Genomic DNA, 22309 nt, shown 5'->3' on the forward strand with positions numbered 1-22309 from the left:
CTTCGAACACGCAGCCCCAAATTGAGACACAGCATGTGACACAAAACTGTCAATCTTAAAGGTCCAGTGTATGAAATGTAGTGGCATTTAGTGGAGGTTGCAAATTGCAACCAACGGCTCACTCCACACCAGCCCCCTCCCTTTCGAAGCACTACTGTGGCTGACACAGAACTAAGATGTTGTCACGTTTTCACTTGTTGTCACGCGCTCTGTAGAGCAGTTTGTCCGTTTAGGGCTACTGTACAAACAACATGGCGAATTCCATGCAAGGGGACCCGTGGTGTATGTAGATAGAAATAGCTCATTCTAAGGTAATAAAAACTTAACGCTTCATTATGTAAGGTCTTTATACCCTTCTGATGACATAGTTTTTAGGGCTGGGTTTTGCGACCAAATTGGCGATTCGATTCTAGTTTATATCGTATCGTTTCGATTCAATATCGATTAGTTATCAGTACTTAGATTAAAATGCTAGTTTTGCAGGCATGGAATCCACATTTAAGTATATATGCTGGTAACTGAAACTCCTTGCGTGTCACCATTGCGTATCTCGGCTCCAAAACATTGATAAGATTGTGAAAGCTTGTGTGTCTCAACAATCGCGTATGGGCGTAAATCCTTGCAAAACAGCATTACTATAGCGTCAGTTACTTTCTTAGCGCGAGGTGAATCTGACTGTAATTTGCAGGCAAAAGCAACGTCTAGCCGTTACTGTCCAGAATCGCATGAACCAGATATCGCGTCAGAGTGACATCTCGACAGGTGGTTTTGTAGGTTTGTTGCAAAATCGTAGCTCTTGCGGGCACAACTTTCAAACGACAGTTGTTTTGTCGACCTCAACTTTGCCGTCATTGCCTTCAAACATGAAGTGCTTCCACACATCAGACTTTCATTTAGCTGGCGCTGGGGTCCATTGGCTACCGTGAGCTTCCGCCATGATCCGTCCCCTCTCCCACTTTTTATTTGAATTTGTTTTGTTTTAAATGTATCAGCACGAGTGATTGCGACATCTTCAGGAAGATTGGCGAAATACAGATATCCTTGAACTAAAGCACACGCATTAAGAATCGATTCGGGATTTTAATATTGTTTCATTAAATTGAAGATCGATTAAAATCGAAGAATCAATATTTTTTACCCAGCCCTAGTTTTGTATATTATGCTGCATTTATGTCACTAGATCTTCCAAAAAAATACACACTTGACCTTTAAAAGGTTTTCTGGGTTAGTGTATTCCAGACATAAAGTGATTTGACTGGCTCAATGTCAAGCAGCCTACATTACCTTAACCTCCCCGATTTCTGAGACGACAACAGGGGAGGCTGGCTGTTTAACGGACGTGGCCATGGTCACTTTAGTGACATACGACTGAATGGGAGGTGCTGATGATCTTCCATCTCTACTCTCGCTGATTGGATGAGTATTTGAACGAGAGTGGCCCGTGTCAGCGGAGGTCTTGACCTTTTCATGACTGCTGAGGGAAGAGGGGATGTGATCTCTCTGCCCATTAATCAGACCTTTATGAGAGTCATCCAGCTGTAAAAACACAAGACAAATACATTAAATTAGTGTAAAATTGGCATTGCACAAATTAGTATCCTTACTTTGTGCGTTTACACATCAATGCATGTACAGTAAATGTGTCTTTTTCCCTGCCCCACGAAATTAAAGTAAAAAGCTAGCCCTGCTATACATTCACTTTGAAAATCCTTGCAAAACTTTAACTGCAATAGTTTTGGTACTCTGCAGACCAATAAGATACACAATGAAGGCCAATAATGTTACTGACAAACACAAAATTGCTTGTGTTGGAGAGACAACTAGTAAACACTGTCCATGCTTGAGAAGTTCGTCACGGAAAAGCACACGTACAACACAACTGTAGCTTGGGTTTCACGAGTGCGATAGTAGTGGCTTGATCCATTATTAATCAACCTGCCGCAAGATTATCCGTTGATGAGGAGTAATACTATACTTCACACACGGAACACTGCACAAACAACCCCTATTCCTTATCCCCCACTCCTTTATCAGAGAGAGAGAGAGAAAGAGATAATGAGAAAAAAGAGAGAGAAAGACTAACCATATAGAATTTAGTCATTTACGCTAACATTTAGGCACATTTAGAACTCTTCAGTCATGTTAAATAAATGAGTGCCAGCACAGCACACTTTAAGCAAACCTCTTTGTAAGTCCAAAGGTCAAAACTTCAATGTATGAAACAGGCACTATTAAAATGATAGCTCTCCCCAAAAAAATAAAAAAATTCCCTCATCATTTAAATTCCATGTGACTTTCCTGTTTCTGTAGAACACAAAGTCATTGAAGTTCATGCAGCTCTCTTCCATACAATGAAAGTGAATTGTGGCTCATGCTCCAAAAAGCAAAGACACCATAAAACCATTATTAGAAACTCATCGGGCACTATGTTCCAAAACTTTTGAAGTCAAACGATACAGTATCTGCGTAGTAGGAACAAAACTTCTTAAAGTCATGATTTCTTCAGATCTCGCCTTGAAAATCTTGTAAATGTCACCATTCCCTTTTACTGTACGGGGACAAAAGCATTTTGCAATAATTTACTTTCTTTGTCTTTCAAATAACATTCTTTTTCGAAAGATTTTCAAGTCATGACACTAAGATCATTTTTCTCTAACACAAGATATTTTAGGACACACAGTGATCCATTTAAACTAGTAAACTGAAACAAAATGACATTAAATCAAGTCAATGCAAATGACAACCTTTAGCAGAAACTTCACTTACAGCGAATCCTCTAGGCAGTGAGGGCACTTTGGAGGGCTTGGCTCCAAATGGACGAGGTGTGACACCCATGGATAGGCGTGTACAACCTTCTGACCTCCTGAAACCTCTAGGAAGAGTGGCAGACAGCCGTGTTCCCCCAGCGTAAAAGCTCTCCAGAAGGCTTGCCCGGCGGCTAAAATCCGTACCACGCTGCTGCTGGTAGGGTTCAGAGACAGCAAAATCTGTAGGTGAGCTCTGTTCAGGAACAACAGCTGCTGGTGGGCTGAAGAACAGACTGGTGCACGTTTGGGCTAGTGAATCAGATGCCTCTACACCAGAAGTGGTGGACCACCCTGATAACACAGAGCTACTGACAGCAGACCCAGCATCACTCATACGTCCAGGCATTGCAACTGGAATGTATGTCTGATCTGAAGTCTGAGAGATTGGGTGGATCTTCACTCCAATGGCTGAAGTTTGTGAATGGAGTGAGGTGCTACTGCAGAGCACGTGGTTACTGATGGTCTTGTGTGAACTGAAATACAGAGAGAGGGGGGTGGAGATGGGCAGGTGTAAGTATCAAATGTCTCTATTAACCAATCAACCATACAATGTGTGGCTGACACAGTCATGTTTCATTTTAAGACTTATGGTTAAATACACCAGAACAAGCAGAAAACAAGACAAGGAATGAGCAATAGTTTGTGTATATCACCTCTCCTCTGGTACCCCTTGGAGAAATGCAGTTCTGATGTTACCGGTCACTCCCCCGCTGGTTATGAGCTCTCTCTGCTCCCTCTCCTCTCGCTTCCGGTGGAGATCAGAGTTTGCACTCCTCCGACGGCTCTTCCACCTGCTCAGGTCCTACAGTGACAGGTGAAAATTAACTGATACCAAAGTCTTCTCACACATTTCACACTTTTTGGCTCGTCACTTCCTGTCAATACATATGAAAATACAGACAAGAGAATAAAAAATGCACCAAACAATATTGTGTAATGTGTGAATGATCTAGATTCTAAAAGACACCAAAAACAAATATATTTCCCTGCTATTAGGCTCAATGAGGACCCCTATCGTGGTAACTGAGAAATAGCACCAGCCATATCAAGTGCTAGGATACAAAGCTTAAACAATTGTCAGAGAAATATATGCCACAAGAGAAAAATATATATATTTAAAGAAAAAAAATGCAGTATGCATTCAGCATGTTCCCATTTAGTGTCATGTTAAAGGTCCAGTGTGTAATTTTTTGGAGGATCTATTGACAGAAATGCAATAAAATATACATAACTATGTGTTCAGAGGTGTATAAAGACCTTACACAATGAAGCGTTATGTTTTTATTACCTTAGAATGAGCTATTTCTATCTACATACACTGCGGGTCCCCTTGCATGTAATTTGCCATGTCTTTTCTACAGTAGCTCTAAATGCACAAACAGCTGCAGAGCGCATTTCGTAAACATGTTATATCCTTCAGAAAAGAAGCAAAAATGTGATGACATCTTGGTACACTCTCAGCCTCCGTACAACTTTGAAAGGAAGGGGAGAGAGGAAAGTGAGCCTTTGGTTGCAATTTGCAACATCACCGCTAGATGCTGCAAAAAATTACACAATGGTCCTTTAAAAGAAAACGTGTTTTTGTTGAGTTTCTTTATTGATAAACGTGGCTAGAAAACATATTTTTAATAGTACAGCCGTTCTGTGGAATAGCACACAGATTATGTTCCTACAACCTGGCAGATCACTGAAATAAGAAAATTTTGGAGAGAGAAGTGGGTCTAGTTTAGAAGCCTAGTCTAGCGGGATTTACAAGTTACTACTCATAAGCATTAAATGATATGTTGTGATCGTTTTTTATGTTTTCACATGAATTAAATGACTCGTTTTAAACGTTATGCTGTTTTGATGTATGTTTAATGACCAAGTGATGACCGAGCATGTTTGTTATACAAGCGTCACTCACTTCATGCCACTTGGCTTCATTTTCCTTCATTCTGACCCGGATACTCTGTAACTGCTCCCGTTGAACTCTCTGTAAAGCCGAGGGTTCAAGGGTCAGCTCTCCAACAGATCTCTGGTGAACATGCCGTGAGCCCAGCTGGTCAAAGCTCGAGCAGTTGTCAGATTCCTGTGGTATGGGCTCCAGCGTGATGTCGCCCATGGATTTGCTCCTGTGTGGTGGTGAAATACATGTTTGTTAAATAACATGAATAAAAAGCCAATAAGCAAAAGGTATAAAATTTACAAATCTTGGCTTTCACAAAAGAATTATTGTGTTATACTGACATCTAGAGGTTAAAGGGGTCATATGGCATGGATACATGTTTTTCTGTCTTTGGTGTGTTATAAATTGCCCATGCATGTATTAGACACGTAAAATTGCACAAATGTAAGTGTCGGAACAAAAGTGAATGCTCACCCAGACCTGCCTGAAATGCCTCCTGTAACCACACCCCCACAAATCTATGTCAGTTCGTGGTATGATTTGACTAAGACCGCCCAAAAGTATACGCAAGTAAGGTGGGCGTTCCTGTCAGAACAATTGCTTTGGAACATGATGTTCCAAATATAGTAAGAGGTGTTACATTTCCGTCACACGCTTGCAGTATTAACTGGCCAATCATAGCACACCTCGCTTTTCAGAGCAATGAGCTTTGTAAAAAATCTGCACGTTTCAGAGAGGCGGGGCAAAGAGGAGATACAAACATGCACGGTATGTGAAAATACAGCATTTTTGAACCTTAAATCATCTATACACATTGTGTTATATCTAAAACAAACGATAATATTTGTTTAAGCCGTGTCATATAACCCCTTTAAATAAGACCTACAATCAGCACCAATAAACAAAGATAAACCAGCAGAAAGTCAAACATCAAGCTCAGATAAACATACCACATTTGCTTACAGTGCATACAGCTCACAAAGAATCATTTCAAAATGCTAAGATAAGATAAGCGCATGGTATCACAATAGCGTGTGTGTGTAGTATATGCAAGTACTTCAAAGCAACATAAATAGCAATGCACAATAACTGTTGCAAATGCACAAGCACTGGTGTAAAATGTTCCGTTTTAAAAACATCAATTCAGCATTTAAATCATTAAAAAGCAGCCCCATATAATAACAATAGAAATGCAAAGAGAATCAGCTATTTGCTAGAACAAAATGACAAGGCCACCACTGAAGCAACATCAAATATCTGTAACTCACCCGAAGGAATAAGAGCGTCTTGTATGCAATCTGGGAAATCATGAAAACATTCATATTGGGGTGAACTATTATTTTTAGGATGTAAATACTTTTAACAATAACATCAATGACATTAAAGTTCACACAAATTATGGGCTTTGGAGTTGGTATTTTTATTGGCTGACGTAAATTAACATGTTAATCTGATATTTCAGCAAGTGCAGCAACCGTCTGTGACACATCAGAAGGACACAACAAACATTGAAGCATCTGAGAAAAGTTCCAGTTGTTCGGCTGCATGCAAACCAAATTCTCTCCACATGCATGAAATATTTCTAAAGTAAAACCAAATATTTTACAGTGGCCCTAAATCAGCTCAAGTAAGGCATAAAGGGACTTTGATAAAAACATTACTCCTTAAATTACAAAAAAAAGCAAGCTTCATTAAAAAGGAAGCACTTTTTGGGCAAACATAGTATCCGATTGTATTTTAAAACAACGCTGCCTCAAACTAAGGTTTGTAACAAAGCAAAGCTTACTGTAGAAGACATTTTAATAACATCTGCATTTACTTGGTATTGCAATACCTTACATTATTTTGGCTCATGACTTAATGATCCAATGTACTACTAGCTGCACAAAAAGGAAAACTTAAGAATTAAGATGAAATGAGTGTGTAGGAGTTTTGAGTCTCAGAAGGTGTGTGGGGATTTGGAAGCAGGTGAGAAGGTTGGAGCAGGTGCAGCTAGCCAAGGAGTGATGTCAAAGTCAGGCTCGTCCTCAGAGGAACCAGACATCTTTCGGCTACAGGCAGGAGAGACACAGAGAAAGAGAGAGGAAGCCAACAAAGAATAAAAAAGACAGAGACTGTAAAGGGACCAAAGAAACAAGAATGTTTAGGGTGTATCAAACTCAAGAACTGATGTAATTTTAGCTTAAGGCATATGGAAAACAAGCACAGATGATAAAACATGAGAACATTCAACACAAACAGCAATAATAAAGTTTTAAATTGGGCCATCAATTTAACCTAAAGGATTAATTCACTCAAAAATGAAAATTCTACTTTACAAGTCCTCAAGCCATTTCAGATATGACCTCCTTTCTTACTTAACCTCCTTTCTTCAGCTGAATGAAAACAAATATTATTCATATTATATATTACAAATATTATTTAAAAAAACTTCATCATTGTATGTCTACATGTTAAACATGTGAACATGTTAAAGCTCCAAGACGCATATATCCAACATAAAACCAATCGCAAAAGTAATCCAAACAACTCCATTGGGTTGGTAAATGTCTTATGAATTGTTTATAAACACACATAAACCACATCGTTTAACTTCATATTTTAAACTTTAGCAACACTGAAACCCAAGCAAATATATATTAGGCCAAAACAAAATATGGCTGAACATTCAACTCATTGGTTTTGTGTACTGTATGTCTATTTTGTTGTACAATATTATGACTTCTGTCTGTTTGTCTTGAAAGACATGCAAGATGAGAGCATATTTTTATAAACATATTTGTTGTGTTCAGCTGAAGAAATTAAGTCATAAAATGGCATGTAAATTAGAAAAACTTTTTTTGTGGACTACTTTATTAATAATTATATTATATTTGGTGTGTTATAAGTTGCCCATGCATGTATTAGACACGTAAAATTTTAAAAATTAAAGTGTCGGAACAAAAGATGCATTCCATCTAAAAGTGAATGCTCACTGAGACCTGCCTGAAACGCCTCGTGTAACCACACCCCCACAAATCTACGTCAGTTTGTGGTATGATTTGACTAAGACCGCCCAAATGTATACGCAAGTAAGGCGGGCGTACCTGTCAGTACAATTGCTTTGGAACCTGATGTTCCAAATATGGTAAGAGGCGTTACATTTTTGTCACACGCTTGCAGTATTCGACCAATCACTACACACTGGTTAACTGGCCAATCATAGCACACCTCGCTTTTCAGAGCGATGAGCTTCATAAAAAATCTGTTAGTTTCAGAGAGGCGGGGCAAAGAGGAGATACAGACACGCACGGTATGTGAAAATACAGCATTTTTTTTACTTTAATCATACATACACAATGCATTACATCTAAAACAAACGATAATATTCGTTTTAGCCGTGTCAGATGACCCCTTTAAAGTCTGTGTGAACCAGAAGCCAATATTAACTTGACTTGAGTATTTTGAAGTATTTCAGAGTTAAACAGAATATTGAAAGAGAAAAATAAAGACTGTGGCTTGTTTTCTTTCACTGCGAATTGACTTGATCTGGAAAAGTAGTCATTTCATTCAGAAACAAAGCTGTCAGTCTGACAGTTGGAGGGGAGTAGACATATGCCCGGTTAACCGAAAATATCTATCACGTGATTTATGCACAACTTGTGTGTGAAGTGCGGTAAAATGCTGCTGCATCCGAAAGCCAGAGGGCGCTCTCAAGCAGAAACTCCAAATACGCACTGCAGAAGAAGACCATAACACACATAGTTCTAGGAAATGCCTAAGGACATGTTTTTATCACTTATCCTCAATCCTCCTCAGGTATTTTCATGATAATAAAGTATATTTATAATGATCATGTTTGACGGGTGTTGCTTTTTTAAATGCACGTTATAAGCGACTCAAACTCGCATTGCTTTTAGATCGAGCAGCACTTCCTGATCCCAGAGCCGTGCTTCACGGATAAGCTACGCAATAGTACGCATCAATAAAATAATGATACCTTGCATTATCGCAGCCAGCTCAGTTTCAGCGGGATTTAGTGGTAACCGCGGTTAACCGGGCACATGTCTAGAGGGGAGTGATTCGGAAGCTATCAAACTGACGTCATCAGGGGAAGAATTGCCACTTCAGAACAGAAGTACTAGTCCTAACTAGTAGGATTTACTTAATTTTTTGTTAATTTGCGCAAGTTTTTGCACAGTTTTCAAGTAAATTTTACCGTATTTTTTGTCAATTTTTTGCACAGTTTGTTTTTTAAGTAAATTTAACTGTGTGCAGAAAATTGTGCAAACACAAAAAAAATTCTGTAAATCGTATTAGTTGTTTTTCAGTGTACATTCTCAGATTTTGGTTAAAGATTATAAAGGATTGACTTGGACAAATGAATTGTTCACCACAACTAATAATGTGCGCTAATAAATATGGTCAGTTGCTATATCATGGGAACTTTAAACCAGTCTTTGTTTCATTTTAAAAGGCGAATACCTATAACGTGTTCCAACTAACTCTATAATTAATTACATAATTAATGGTCATATCATTCATTTAATTTGACTGATGTCCTGATAATTGATTGACCTCCTTTTCAAGATTAAGTTTCTACAGAAAGGATTCTAGACCTTAATAAAACAGACCTAATCTCTGTGTGATCACACGACAAACCTGAAGCCCTGCAGCTTTTTGTACCATGGTCTGCGCTGGGACCCTAGCCTTATCTTTTGAACATGTAGATCTTCTTCAGGTGTCCAGTATTTGGGCAGGAACTTGTCCGAGTCGACATTGACAGAGGTCTGATGTTCGGATAAGAGCACCCGACGTGCGTGAAGGTCGTCCTGCACAGGGTCAGCGTATCCTCTGTCCTCATCAGAATCACTTGTGCCATCATTCAGGACTCGATGAAGAAACTCTTCCTCAATCATGCCTGATTCAGAGTCTGTCCGTCCATTTTCAGAGGGTACGGTGGACGGTATGCTGCTTCCAAGAAAGAGCCACCCATATGAGATATGAACGTTTCCAGATCAACAGGGTGAGTGCAAATTTTTAGCTCAGTTTGTTTCTCCAGGAAGCACAAACAGCCATGCATGTGAAAATGAGAAGTGTGAACCACTCCTTTGGATTTTGTTTTAGCGCTAGTTAGTGGAATGCATGTAAATGTCCAACAGCGGTTAGTTGAAATGAGGTGAGTTGCTAACAAGTCTCTTAAAACATCTGCCACCAAGAGACCACATACAAGGCAGTAACACTCTTCCAAATGAGTTCGAACACAGCAAAAAAACTATGAACAGCTTGTAAATAAATAAGCTTTTTAGGCAGAGATAAGTTGGATGTACACAAGCACAAATATTAGGGAAACCACGGCAGACAGTCACGGCGCGAAACACTTTTTAGACTCTGACCTCCGATTTGATCTCTGGGACGGCACGGCAGCCAGCCGTGAAGCGTCTGACAAGGTGAGCCATGACTTGGCACATGGGCTAACCATTGGGGTCACCCTAGGGCCCCTGAGCTTTGAAGGAACGGCAAAGTTCACGGGGGCTGTAGAGGTTACAGAGCGAAATCTGCGACTTGCTAGGTCATCCTGCACAAGGTCTGGTTCAGGGCGGTCCACATCAGAGTCGCTGTCACTCTGGTAACTGCTTGCCCATTGGAGGAAAGCAGAGGCAGGAGGGAGATCGTCGCCCCTCCCACTTTCACTAATGCCAAAAAAAAACGAGGCGGACAGACTAAGAAAAACACCTCAAAGCTCGGTTCCAAAACTTCGTGAGCTGCCTCGCTGCCTACTCCTGTCAGAGCCAACTGCCTCATAATCTACGGATTTCAGAATCAGAATAAGCCAAGTCTGCACTCATACACACAAAATAAGTTTGATGTGGTTTCAGAAGCTCGGAGTACTTGCATAAGATAGTATATAGACAAACACAAGAAATAAATTAAATGAAAAGGTTTCATTTAGGTCAAAATAACAGAAAAGATGCCCTGTATTTTTCAGACCTCAAATACTGCCAAAAAACAAGGTCAAATTAACTTTTAAGTAATACAATTAAGTACAATTAAGTAATTTTAGAAATACCAGAAAAATCTTTTTTTTACTTTTTCACAATGCATTCGGAGGAGGATACGGTCTCAAAAAGGATGTGTTGTTATTGAACACATTTTTGGTTTTATGGAATTTTATTCAAACACATTGTGTTCTTTAACACAGTATGAGTTCTTTGGTGTTTATTGTGTCAAATAAATAAAAGGAAAAACACAAGATTGACTGAAAAGTATCACAAAATGTATTGTCCTTAACTAAACACATTTTCCAAAAATAAAAATTCTGTCTTCATTTACTTCATTATTGACATTATTGATTATTGACTAGTAGGAAAAACTTAGTAAATTTCTTTCTTCTGTTGAACACAAAAGAAGATATTTTGAAGAATGAAGAAAAGCAAACAGTTCTGGGGCACTTTCGACAACCATTGTCATTTTTTGACTACCATTGTCATTACATGGTAGTCAATGGGGGCCAAGAACTATTTGGTTATAAGCATTCTCCCAAATATATTTATCTGCGTTCATTAGAAAAAATAATTTTATACAGATTTGGAACACTTCGTCACTTTCACTCGAGGGTGAGTAAATGATGACAGAATTTTTATTTTTGGGAGAACTATCCCTTTAAGAACAAAGTGTTTTGTTAAAAACAAAACATTTTAAGAGTATGCATACTGTAAAATAACACCATACAATTTGGACAAAGATATCTTAGTACGCTTAACCCTGAATGGCGTCAAATCCAAGGGCTGGAAATCTGTTGATATCAACTGATATCTTTTGTTAGGAGCTTAGCAAAATGTCATCCAACATTTTAAGCGAAGTCAGTATTTTTAAGCATAGTGGCAGATAGTGCATCATACCTAATTATGGGGCCTGTAGACCCTCTGTCCCCCTCCCGTTGTTCGACTCTTTTTCTTCTAAGGGCAGATGGGCCATGCACTCGCTCTCTGGGAATGTCACTCTTTCTTCCTTCTGCCATCATGAAGCAATGTTCAGCTTCTGCGTCACTGCTGCAACCTGGGACAAAATAAAAGTGAAAAGGTGAATGCTTCGTGAAAGAAGATAAACAAAAGCAAAACATAAGACTGTGACCAGATTTATAGTTCGAATTACGTGTGTAAATGGTACACGCCTTACTTAACTTGGCAGCATCTTTGCGCATTACCCAATGGGTGTGAAACGACGATGGGAATGTCACGCTTACGTGAATGGAAGGGGTGAAATGACAATTCCAAGTGCTGAACTTTCATTACCAAGTGTTTGAGAGATGCAATATCGAAGGCAGAAAGTAAACAAGTGATTGTGATTTTTGGTCACTTTGAGATATCCAAGCAACAGTGAACTCAAGTATTGAACTAAAAGGTCCAGTTAAAGTTCCAACTAAAATTATTATAGACAACTTTCTAACGGCCCAACAATACTTGCACCAAAAAAAGTTCATTATTATTCATATCAAAACATGTAATATACCTAATGAAGTTTCTGTTGTTACATCACACTGTGTTTTTCTGAGCTAACCAACACAAGTTAAGTCTGACCTCAAAATTCATGAGCTTTATTTTACTTTCAACATTTTTTTTTCTGAATTCATTTCCATTACATTGCCTTTCATCTAGTTGTTTCTGGGCAAAAAAGCCTTAAAACAATGCTCAAAGACTTTTCCAATTAGCTCCAGGTGAACTCAAAACAAGCCTAAGATACAAGGATTCCCAAAACCAATTCGTTGACCAGTCTTACAGCAACTCATAAAATTTGCATATTCGTTTTTATTCCCAATAAAAAAAGACACACTCTTACCTTCACTGCCAGCTCTGAGGGTGCAGTCTGAAGCTAAACTGAGCGTGCGAGACTCCACCGAATCCAAGCTCTCGACTGATTCCTCCCTCCTGTAGCCCGACTGCTTCAAGCTGTATAGATCCTCCCTGTCAGAAAACCAGCCCTCTGCAAAGCCACTGTCCCTCACATTCGACTTGGAGTGCACAGACTCCTCCAGAGCCTGATAGATGGTGAACAAACCGGACACAAAAGAGGCGCAAGGCAAACAAATTTAAATGAATAAAACTCAGCTCCCGTGGATTTGTTCTGTGCCTTTCATTTCTCTGACCCAAGCAATGAGCAGTATGCTGGTCAGTGCACCAATAATTACTCTTCAAGGCCAGACAAGACAGAGCTACGCCTGAGTGAATCATTTTAATCAGGGACTCAAAATTAATGAGGAGCTCTGGATCTGCGCAACGTCTTTCCTGTGAATGGACATAGCGAGTCCAAATCACATGAGATTCCCAACACAACCTTACAGAGGCGAGACATTAACAGTTCAAAGAAGCAATTCACCAATTCAAATTCAGCTTTGTACCAATGTTAGCGATTTTCAAAAACTGTATGTGTAATGTCAATGGGTCGGTAAAAGAATATTTTATTATTTTTAGTGTCTTTTTTATTGAGATATTTTAAGCTAGACACTACAAACATAAATCTTTCCCAATATATTTTACAAATAATTCTACAGATTCTCTAGTCTAATGCATAGATACAAGAACAATTAAAATTACAGCAAAATGGAAATACCTCAAATGCTTTCAGGTTAAGCTGTGGTCCAGTGTACAATGGGTCAGCCTGAGCCCTTTTTCCAAGCCAGTATATAGTGATCAAAACCTGTACATGATGGAAAAGATTTTGGGGACAAAAATCACAAAAATAATGTATTAATTACTCTATAGACATTCATAAATACATCTTAAAAAGAAGCCCTAAACCAAGCATCCAAGGATATGTGCATGTCTAATAATCCCTACACTGTGGGGGACCAAATGGGCAATTGTGACATATGGACGTGACATTTTGCGTTATGGACGTGACATAAAAATGCTCAGAGAATGAATTTGTTACAAATATATTGAACCATCTGTTGATATTTTACTAAACCCTTGTTGACAGAGTCTAAACATAAAAAATGTCAGTCTATGAACAAATTTTCTATTATAAAAAACGGAAATAAACATGCGTTATGGATGTGACAAAAAAGGACGCGTTTTTTGGGAGACGACAAACTTTGTAGGATTTCTGTAAAATAAAATGCACAATCCTGAAGCAATAATACCCAATTAATGGAGAAGGGATGCCTATTTATAGAACATAAAATAGTTATTTTATTTTAATTTTCATGTGTTCATTTATGAGGAATATGTAGCGTTATGGGTGTTACAATCCTGAAAATGGCACTTACCTGACTATGAAAAATCATGCACAAAAAATAAAACAAATTTGAAGAGAGATCCCACATGGGTATTTGAACCACCAAATGTTAATATCTGTGCCGTTACCAAAGTAAAAACCGTTGGTAAAAACTTTTCATGGTAAGGCTGACATTTTCACGGAATTTCCCAGATGCCCCCACAAATAAAGTAATACCACTCATTTTTGACATTACTTTTGGTCCCCATAAGGAAAACAGCTTTCAAATCAAACTAAATGATGTTTATTTGAAAATGGAAAAAAGGTTTGTGTGATGGTTAGGTTTAGGGGTGAGGGGATAAATTGTAAAGCATAAAAATCATTCCCAGTTCCCACAAAACATAGAAAGCCAACGTGTGTGTGTGGCATGAACAGGTCAGCTTTTTTCTTCATCTAGAAAGCTATTACCCCCCCCCCCACAGACAAAAGCACACGCGCGCACACACAGCGCAGCTACACAACTGTCTCATTACACCTGCCTTAGACCTAACCGGTCTTTAACTGTGTAGTCTTCAATACTGTTTATTTGTTTTTCCCCAAACTACTTGAAAATCATAGCACAAAATGAGTTACAGTCAGGACAGCACTTAAAACCAATATACATAATGAGTTGAATACTGTACACATCACAGCTCAAACACTAGAGTAAATTAGATGAAGGCTTTATACAGTATATGGAAATATTGTATTACATTTGAATTAATAAAGCATATACAGACCATGAACCATGTAGTGCAGAGAAGCTCGTGTGACCTCACATAAATTAGTCAATATTAAATGACATGGCACTGACACATTTAGCAGAGGACTGATGAGATTACAGTAAATGATTGTTTGGTATGCAAACTAAGGAGTCAAAGGCCAAATTCAGTCCAAAGAGAAAGAAATAAAATAAAATGACTCCAACTCCAACTAAATTCACCTCTCAGAAGTAGTTTGTCATTAATAACATCTTTTAAAATAAACAACTTACGTTTTTCAGTCTCCTGCTAGTCTCTTCACGCCTGGATAGAAAGAAAAAAGGTAGCTAAATGTATAGAGCATTCACCGACAGAACGATATGTGTGATCAGTTCTAACTTCCAGTCACAGCAACTAACCCCATCTCATACCCTCCAATAAAATTAAGTCACTGCTATAAATGGAAGTCACCTACCACTTAACCCCTACAGTAAGCACTCGTCATGCACACTTTTCAAGTTAGTCCGTTACAAATTATAAACCAATGCTAATGTATATCAAGAACGTAAACAAAGCATGTGGTGAAAAGAAACCATCCCATCTGAGAGAAGAACAACCTTATTCACACAGCAGGACACTGGACACATGAGCCATCTGTTTGTCTCTATAGACTGACAAACATACTTAAATCAATGTCACCATTAAAACATCACACATTGTTTATCTTAAATCTTTTAGACAGGGTGTATTCGGTAGCATTAATTGGTGGTTTGCTGTTCTGAAGTTACTACAGTAAGTGAAAGTGTTGTCGAGCCATAAATCAAGAGGACCGCGGGAAAGTATGCAAGTTAAAAATAGCAGATCCACTATAGCTTTGCCATAGCATTTGGTTTGAAGGAAGAGCCATCTGCGGCTAAATTTAGGAGTCATGGTGGCCCTGCTGTGTCTCTTTTGACATGAAACTCTCAGGAGGGCACGGTTTCTTGGATGAATCAGGAAGTGCAAGAAAAAAACATATATAGGCAATAATAGGGAATGCATAAACTTTCTCCATATGTGTTTGTCACTTTAATTGAAAAGAACCGAAAAGAAGGGATACAACTGTGTGTCAAAGCCCTAGTCTAAATCCTTTTAAAACTCAACTATTTTAAATGTTACTATCTGTATTGGTGCTACACCAGTTTAATAGTAAAGATAATTAATTCTCTTGTTAGCTAAACATATTTCAAAACAAACTATTTTTGAACATATCTACAGTTGTTCTTTCCTGAAATGGCTTTCTTTTCACTTGACATCATCAAGTCTTCTTATTTTAACTACCCCCCTCTAAACCATTGGTGGTACTGAAACCACTTTTCATCCAGTCAATTCATCAATTTAACTTTTTCAATCAGAAATAAGACACATCACGCAAGTAAATGGTTTGCAAACAGCAATTCACGACCACCAGATGATGCCTAGCTGTGATATGAATGATGACAGAGTTAGGTCTGACTGCTTCACTATTTACATAACATCATATTTTATTCTATGCATTTCCATAGAGCGCAAGGACTGACACACGACTCTGGACTGGTCAGATGTCATTGTTTGAAATGTATGACGGGACTCAGTGCCAGATCCAACTAGCCTTTTATCTGGTATGGAAATTAAATATAACTGCAAACACGATTTAAATAAAACCCATGTTCCTGAGAGAAAAGGCCTACAGTACTTTCTTCAAACCTGCAGGGAGAACTTAAATATTGACATAAGGATATGCTCCTGATATTCAAAGCTTTGTTGAATTATAAAAAAATATTAAGATATTGAAAAAACACAGGCAACCTATTTAACTTCACTATAAACACCAAATCAGGAATAAGAATTACGCCTTTTTCTGCTCACCTGACGGTCACGCGAGTGGACACATCCTGTAAATCTCCAGGGTGAAAGAGCTGAGCTTCATTGAGCCCTAATTTCTCACAAGCTTTGAGAAACACATTCACATTATCCTAAGGAGAAGAGATCAACAATGAGCTAAAGAAGATATCAGGTTAAACATAATCCTCAAAGTTTATACACAGTTCAAACATGTCTGGAAAACTTGTCTGGAAAGTTACACTGACACCAGTATAGGAGATGGGCTGGTTGAACAGAAAAGGGGTGGGAACTAAAGAAGGAGAGTGTCAGGTGCTGGCCCACATTTAATTCTCAGCATTTAAAACTGGAATCCTACGTGCACAAGATATTTTACATGACTGCAGTGTTTATATAAGTATACTCTACAATATACACTTAGAAATATGTTGACTAAACATTTAAATTTCTAAAACTAAAACATTTAAAAAAAAAAGGGATAGTTCACCCCAAAATGAACTTCTGTCATCATTTACTCACCCTCTTGTCATTTTATACTTTTATGACTTCCTTTCTCCTGCAAAACACAAAAGAAGCTATTTTGAAGAATGTTGGTAACCAAAAACCGTTGGTCCCCATTGACTTCTACCGTGTGGACATAAAACCAATGCAAGTCAATGGGGAACAACGGTTTCCTTTTACCAACATTTTTCAAAATATATTCTTTTGCGTTTTGCAGAAGTAATAGGGAGCCGAGATGATGATGTAAAACCCAGAAGCGTGTTAGCATTTTAGGACTTCTGGTTCCATCGCTCCAAAGTCTATGGGTTTTTTTTAATGGGTTTTTGGTAAATCACCCAAAATAAGGTCTGTGGTAAACAAAACCTCTAAATATTTTCACGTTTTATTCTATGACATAAAACAAACCAATTATAACCCGCTTGTGATTTTTTAAAGCCTTATTGTGTCTTAAAAACGGCAGTTGCTAACAAGTTGCTAAAAGCGACTACTTCCTTTGGCGGGGACGTTAGACGTCCTCGCGCTTATAAAGCTCACAAATAATGCATCATGGGCACAGATCGCTTAAAACGTAGATGCGGATTCATTCACGGAGTAATTACTTACCAGGGAACACATTTATGATCATGTTTGAAAGAGTTGTCGGAGGCTTGGTGGTGGGGACCTCGATATCGAGCAACCTTAAGTGTAGTCTGTTTATAGCATCGTGTTAGCTTTTTACTTTCGATTTCGGCTTCAAATGTAACAAATGTTGTGTTGATTTTTGAAGATTATCTTGATAGACAAAACGTGTAAACATCATAAACCTTTGTTAATCACAGAGCTTATTTTTTGCGATCTTCCAAAAGTCTATGGGAAAAATGCATAGGCTTTCGGTAGTGGGAGCAAGCGCGGCGCTTACTTCCGGGTGAGCCTACAAAAATATGTCATCTCTACAAAGGTAAAAAAGGTACTGGGATACAGGTTTGAAGTGTCAAGAGGGTGAGAAAATGATGACAGTTTTCATTTGGGGTGAACTATCCCTTTAATTCTGCAATGAATCTGGTTTTAAAATATGCTCACCAAGCCTGCAATAGGAGTGGACAGCCTATTTACTCGTTTGATGATTCCTGGTTTAAGTGTGTTGATAAGGCTAAAAACAAATGATAGACAACATAAAAACATTTAATGATTAATTTAAGGTGATCCTTTAAATGTTGTGTAGGGGCTCCATTGTTATATCATAATAGCAAACGATCATATCAAAACCACTTACTTGCACAGAAGGACCCCGTCTTCTAAAGCTACCCGAAAAGATTTGCTTCCAAAACGCTTTTGGGTCACATTCTGTCCAGGAATAAATTCAAACAAGTCACATACGTTGTATAACATGATAATAGAATTAATACACAGACATACCACAGCACTTTTTTAGAAAATATTATAAACGGTCAGTTCTGGTCCTTGATTCTGATTGGCTGAGCCAAGTTCTAAGCCGTTATAAAATACCCCGATTTATAACGGCTGACGCATTACAAAGCCTAAATATCCTTTTATTTACTTTATTTTATGAAACCTAGCTACGCATATGGAATAACTGTTTTATAAAAGCAATAAGCCCCGCAAAGCAGTGGCTTACAGTGCATTTTATAACAGCTAAGGGGGTTTTAGACGCACATAGCTGTTATAAAATGCACTTTATAAAACGGTCAGTTCTGGTCCTTGATTCTGATTGGTTGAGCAGAGTTCTAAGTCGTTATAAAATACCCCGATTTATAACGGCTGACGCATTACATAAAATAAAGTAAATAAAGTGATATTTAGGCTATGAAACCTTGCTATGCATATGGAATAACTGTTTTATAAAAGCAATAAGCCCCGTGAAGCAGTGGCTTACAGTGCATTTTATAACAGCTAAGGGGGTTTTAGGTGCACTTAGATGCTATAAAATGCACCGTAACCCCCTGCTTCGCGGGGCTTATTGCTTTATTAAGCAACAGCGTTCTCCTCGCACATGAAAACTCATCTTCAAAACAAACACATGGTTGATTGTGACATGAAACTGATGTCCACAGACAGGAAACCACAGTCCACCTGAAACATAGCACGCTTTTGTCTACTCCAAACATACATTTTATGTTGTGCAAAAGTAATCCACACAATTGTTTTGTGATTTAACATTAACATACAAGAGACTGTAATTAAGACAAATCCATCAAACTGCAAACTACTGTCCAAATCATTCACTGAGGGAAAACAAAAACCTCTCTCTTCAAACCTTAAAAAGTGCAGTCTCTAAACAATCATCATCATCATAGCAGTTTACGCTGCTCTCAAAGCAAAATTGTCATAATGAATCATGTCAATCCAAATGACCATCTAATAAGGTCATCAACCAAACTTCACACTACAATTAAGCACAATAAAACAGGGCCTCAAATGACAAGGCACATACAGTGAGGGAAATAAGTATTTGATCCCCTGCTGATTTTGTAAGTTTGCCTACTTACAAACAAATGAAGGGTCTATAATTTTTATGGTGGGTTTATTTTAACTGATAGACACAGAATATTAAAAAAAATCAGGGGGAAAAAATGTTATATAAAGGTTATAAATTGATTTGCATTTCAGTCAGTGAAATAAGTATTTGATCCCCAAGCAAAACATAACTTTGTACTTTGTGGAGAAACCCTTGTTGGCAAGCACAGAGGTCAGACATTTCTGATAGTTGGTCACCAGGTTTGCACATGTGTCCGGATACATTTAGTCCACTCCTCTGTCAATCTTTAAGGTTTCTTGGCTGTCGCTCAGCAAATTGGAGTTTTAGCCTCCTTCACAGAGGTTCTATAGGACTAGGGTCTACAGACTGGCTAGGACATTTAATGTGCTTCTCCTTAAGCCACTATTTGGTTGTCTTGGCAATATGTTTTGCGTCTTTGTCATGTTAAAGGCTCATCCATGACCCATCTTCAGTGACCTAGTTAAGGGGAGGAGGTTCTCGTCCAAGATTTTACGGTACATGGGCCCGTCCCTCAGCCCCTCAATGCGGTGAAGTCATCCTGTATACCTGTAGCAGAGAAAAAGCCCTGAAGCAGAATGTTTCCAACACTGTGCTTCTCTGTAGACATGATGTTCTTGGGCTCATAGTCAGCATTTCTCTCCCTCCAAACACAGGAGTCCATTTTGGTCTCACAGCAGTGCCAGCACTTTCGCCAAAGCCTTTTCTGAATCATTTTGATGTTCATTGTCAAACTTAAGACGAGCCAGGCGGGCCTTCTTGGGCAGGAGGACCTTGCGGGTGCTTCAGGATTTCAGTCTACTGTGGCATAGCGTGTTACCAATGTGTTACCAATGTTTTGCTTGCTAACTGTGTTCCCAACTGTCTTGAAATCATTAACAGGCTTCTTCCGTGTAGTTCTGGGCTGATCTTTAACATTTCTCATGATCATCTTTACCCCATTGGGGAAATATTGCAGGGAGCTCCAGAACAAGGGCATTTGATAGTTATTTTGTATATCTTCTATTTCCAAATAATCACACCAACAGTTGTCTCCTTCTCACCAAGCTTCTGTCTGTAGCCTATTCAAGGTTTGTGCAGGTCTCCAATCTTGTCGCTGACATCCTTTAAAACCTATTTGGTCTGGACCATGGTGTTGGAGAGGTTGAACTGGAAGATACAGATTCTGTTGGCAGGCATCTTTTATATACATAACAAGCTGATTTAGGAGTACTTTCTTAAAGTGACAGGACTAATCTGTGGTCCATATAGGCACATAACCAATCTGTGGAGCCAGAATTCTTGCTAGTTGGTAGGGGATCAAATACTTATTTCACTGACTGAAATGCAAATCAATTTATAACCTTTATATAACATTTTTTTCCCCTGATTTTTTTTAATATTCTGTGTCTATCAGTTAAAATAAACCCACCATAAAAATTATAGACCCTTCATTTGTTTGTAAGTAGGCAAACTTACAAAATCAGCAGGGGATCAAATACTTATTTCCCTCACTGTACTCTCTGGTACTCACTCTCCTCCCCAAGCAAGCAGCCACCTGACTGTACCACTCTAGGCATTTGGCAAGCAAAATGTAGCAAACAGCTAAGGGGGCCTTTGTGTTCGGACTGAGAGGCACTGAAGCATCCATGCCTGGTGCTTTCCCAATCCTGCATCCTGATCATAAGCTTGTTTGGGCACATGGAATGTACATCAATGGCTGCTTGAGTACAGACTACATCAAAAGACTCCCCATAAGAGCATCCTAAATCTAAAACAAGCCATTCTGATATTTTATACCATATTGTGTGTCATAAATATACAAAAATGCTCTCAGTTGTAAACCAAGACTGCTAAATTAATGAATAGAAATGTAAAATGTTGCATAGAGTGCAAATATTAGAGTAAGGTGTCGCAAACAGTCACAGTTTTTCATAAGCCCAAATCACATGCAGGCAAAAAGTAATGCCTTCCTAGTAGCAGATGATAGTAGCAGGTCTTCAGGAAATGGTGGTTTGATTTCAGTTCTATCTGCTTATGAGCTCTATAACAAGCGGCGCAAGTGCTAAACAAACTGAAACTCAAGAAAGCATCCATCATGCAAGCTCCAAACACACACAAAAAAATAAAAGTTTTCCAGACCTGCAACACTATCACTATTTGAACACTATCACTAACCTTTGAAATATCATAATATGTAAATGCTCCAATATATTTTCATAGTGAATGAAGACCATTTTCATGTGCTTTATCGGAGTATTAACGTCACCATCCCTGTATTGACACAAGCACAAAACTTTTTTGTGCCTCTTGGTACTAGACACTTGGTTCAGACTGTCTTGTGATCAAATGATGATTAAAGCCACATAATAGAAGGCAAAACATTACATCATTATGTAAAACGATCAATAACCGAATAGAAGACACATGAGTTGATGGCGTCCAGCTACTTTGCAATGAAACAGGTTATCTAAAGCTGCTTTGCAAACATAAAAGCCTTCAATGATGGCACACCTATCTTGTCTCGTTTCCATTTAATTGTCACCCCTAAATAGCTCACAGGAAATAAAGCATTTCCTGAGAACACACACTCTTAGATCCTCCCTACATGATTTCTGAATTTATAAGATAAACTATAGTGTTTTTAAGACAATGTATTAAAAACTACATTTAGAGTAAAGGAAACACTTGCTGATGTCATCATTACCTCGATCCATCTCTGTGCCTCAAGGAAGGCGAATTCACAGCTGACTGCAGACTGCACGCGCCAATCCATCTCTCACACCTGTGTGCATTTCACAAAAAAGCGTTAACTTTCATTAGTGTTTAAAACCTCAAAATATAA

General features: G+C 38.5%; 1 protein-coding gene across 8 annotated transcripts in view; it reads right to left on the reverse strand.

Annotated features, from left to right (window-relative positions):
* lmo7b (LIM domain 7b) overlaps nucleotides 1–22309 on the reverse strand; it is a 36768-nt gene that overhangs the window by 14088 nt on the left and 371 nt on the right. For 7 of the 8 annotated variants that reach the window (XM_057332243.1, XM_057332248.1, XM_057332247.1 and 4 more), the window contains exons 2-14: nucleotides 22172–22249; nucleotides 18244–18314; nucleotides 18051–18120; nucleotides 16518–16624; nucleotides 14924–14954; nucleotides 13285–13371; nucleotides 12514–12712; nucleotides 11577–11733; nucleotides 5964–5993; nucleotides 4714–4921; nucleotides 3461–3609; nucleotides 2767–3280; nucleotides 1285–1536 (exon numbers count right to left, since the gene is read on the reverse strand). In XM_057332243.1, the coding sequence (XP_057188226.1) occupies nucleotides 1285–1536; nucleotides 2767–3280; nucleotides 3461–3609; nucleotides 4714–4921; nucleotides 5964–5993; nucleotides 11577–11733; nucleotides 12514–12712; nucleotides 13285–13371; nucleotides 14924–14954; nucleotides 16518–16624; nucleotides 18051–18120; nucleotides 18244–18314; nucleotides 22172–22240 (1944 nt within the window). In that variant the 5' untranslated portion in view covers nucleotides 22241–22249. Of the gene's footprint in view, nucleotides 1–1284; nucleotides 1537–2766; nucleotides 3281–3460; nucleotides 3610–4713; nucleotides 4922–5963; nucleotides 5994–9336; nucleotides 9646–10070; nucleotides 10368–11576; nucleotides 11734–12513; nucleotides 12713–13284; nucleotides 13372–14923; nucleotides 14955–16517; nucleotides 16625–18050; nucleotides 18121–18243; nucleotides 18315–22171; nucleotides 22250–22309 lie in introns of all 8 variants that reach the window. The other variant, XM_057332249.1, reaches the window with a different exon arrangement.

This window comes from Triplophysa rosa, linkage group LG4 (genome assembly GCF_024868665.1).
Source record: "Triplophysa rosa linkage group LG4, Trosa_1v2, whole genome shotgun sequence".
Taxonomy (NCBI): domain Eukaryota; kingdom Metazoa; phylum Chordata; class Actinopteri; order Cypriniformes; family Nemacheilidae; genus Triplophysa; species Triplophysa rosa.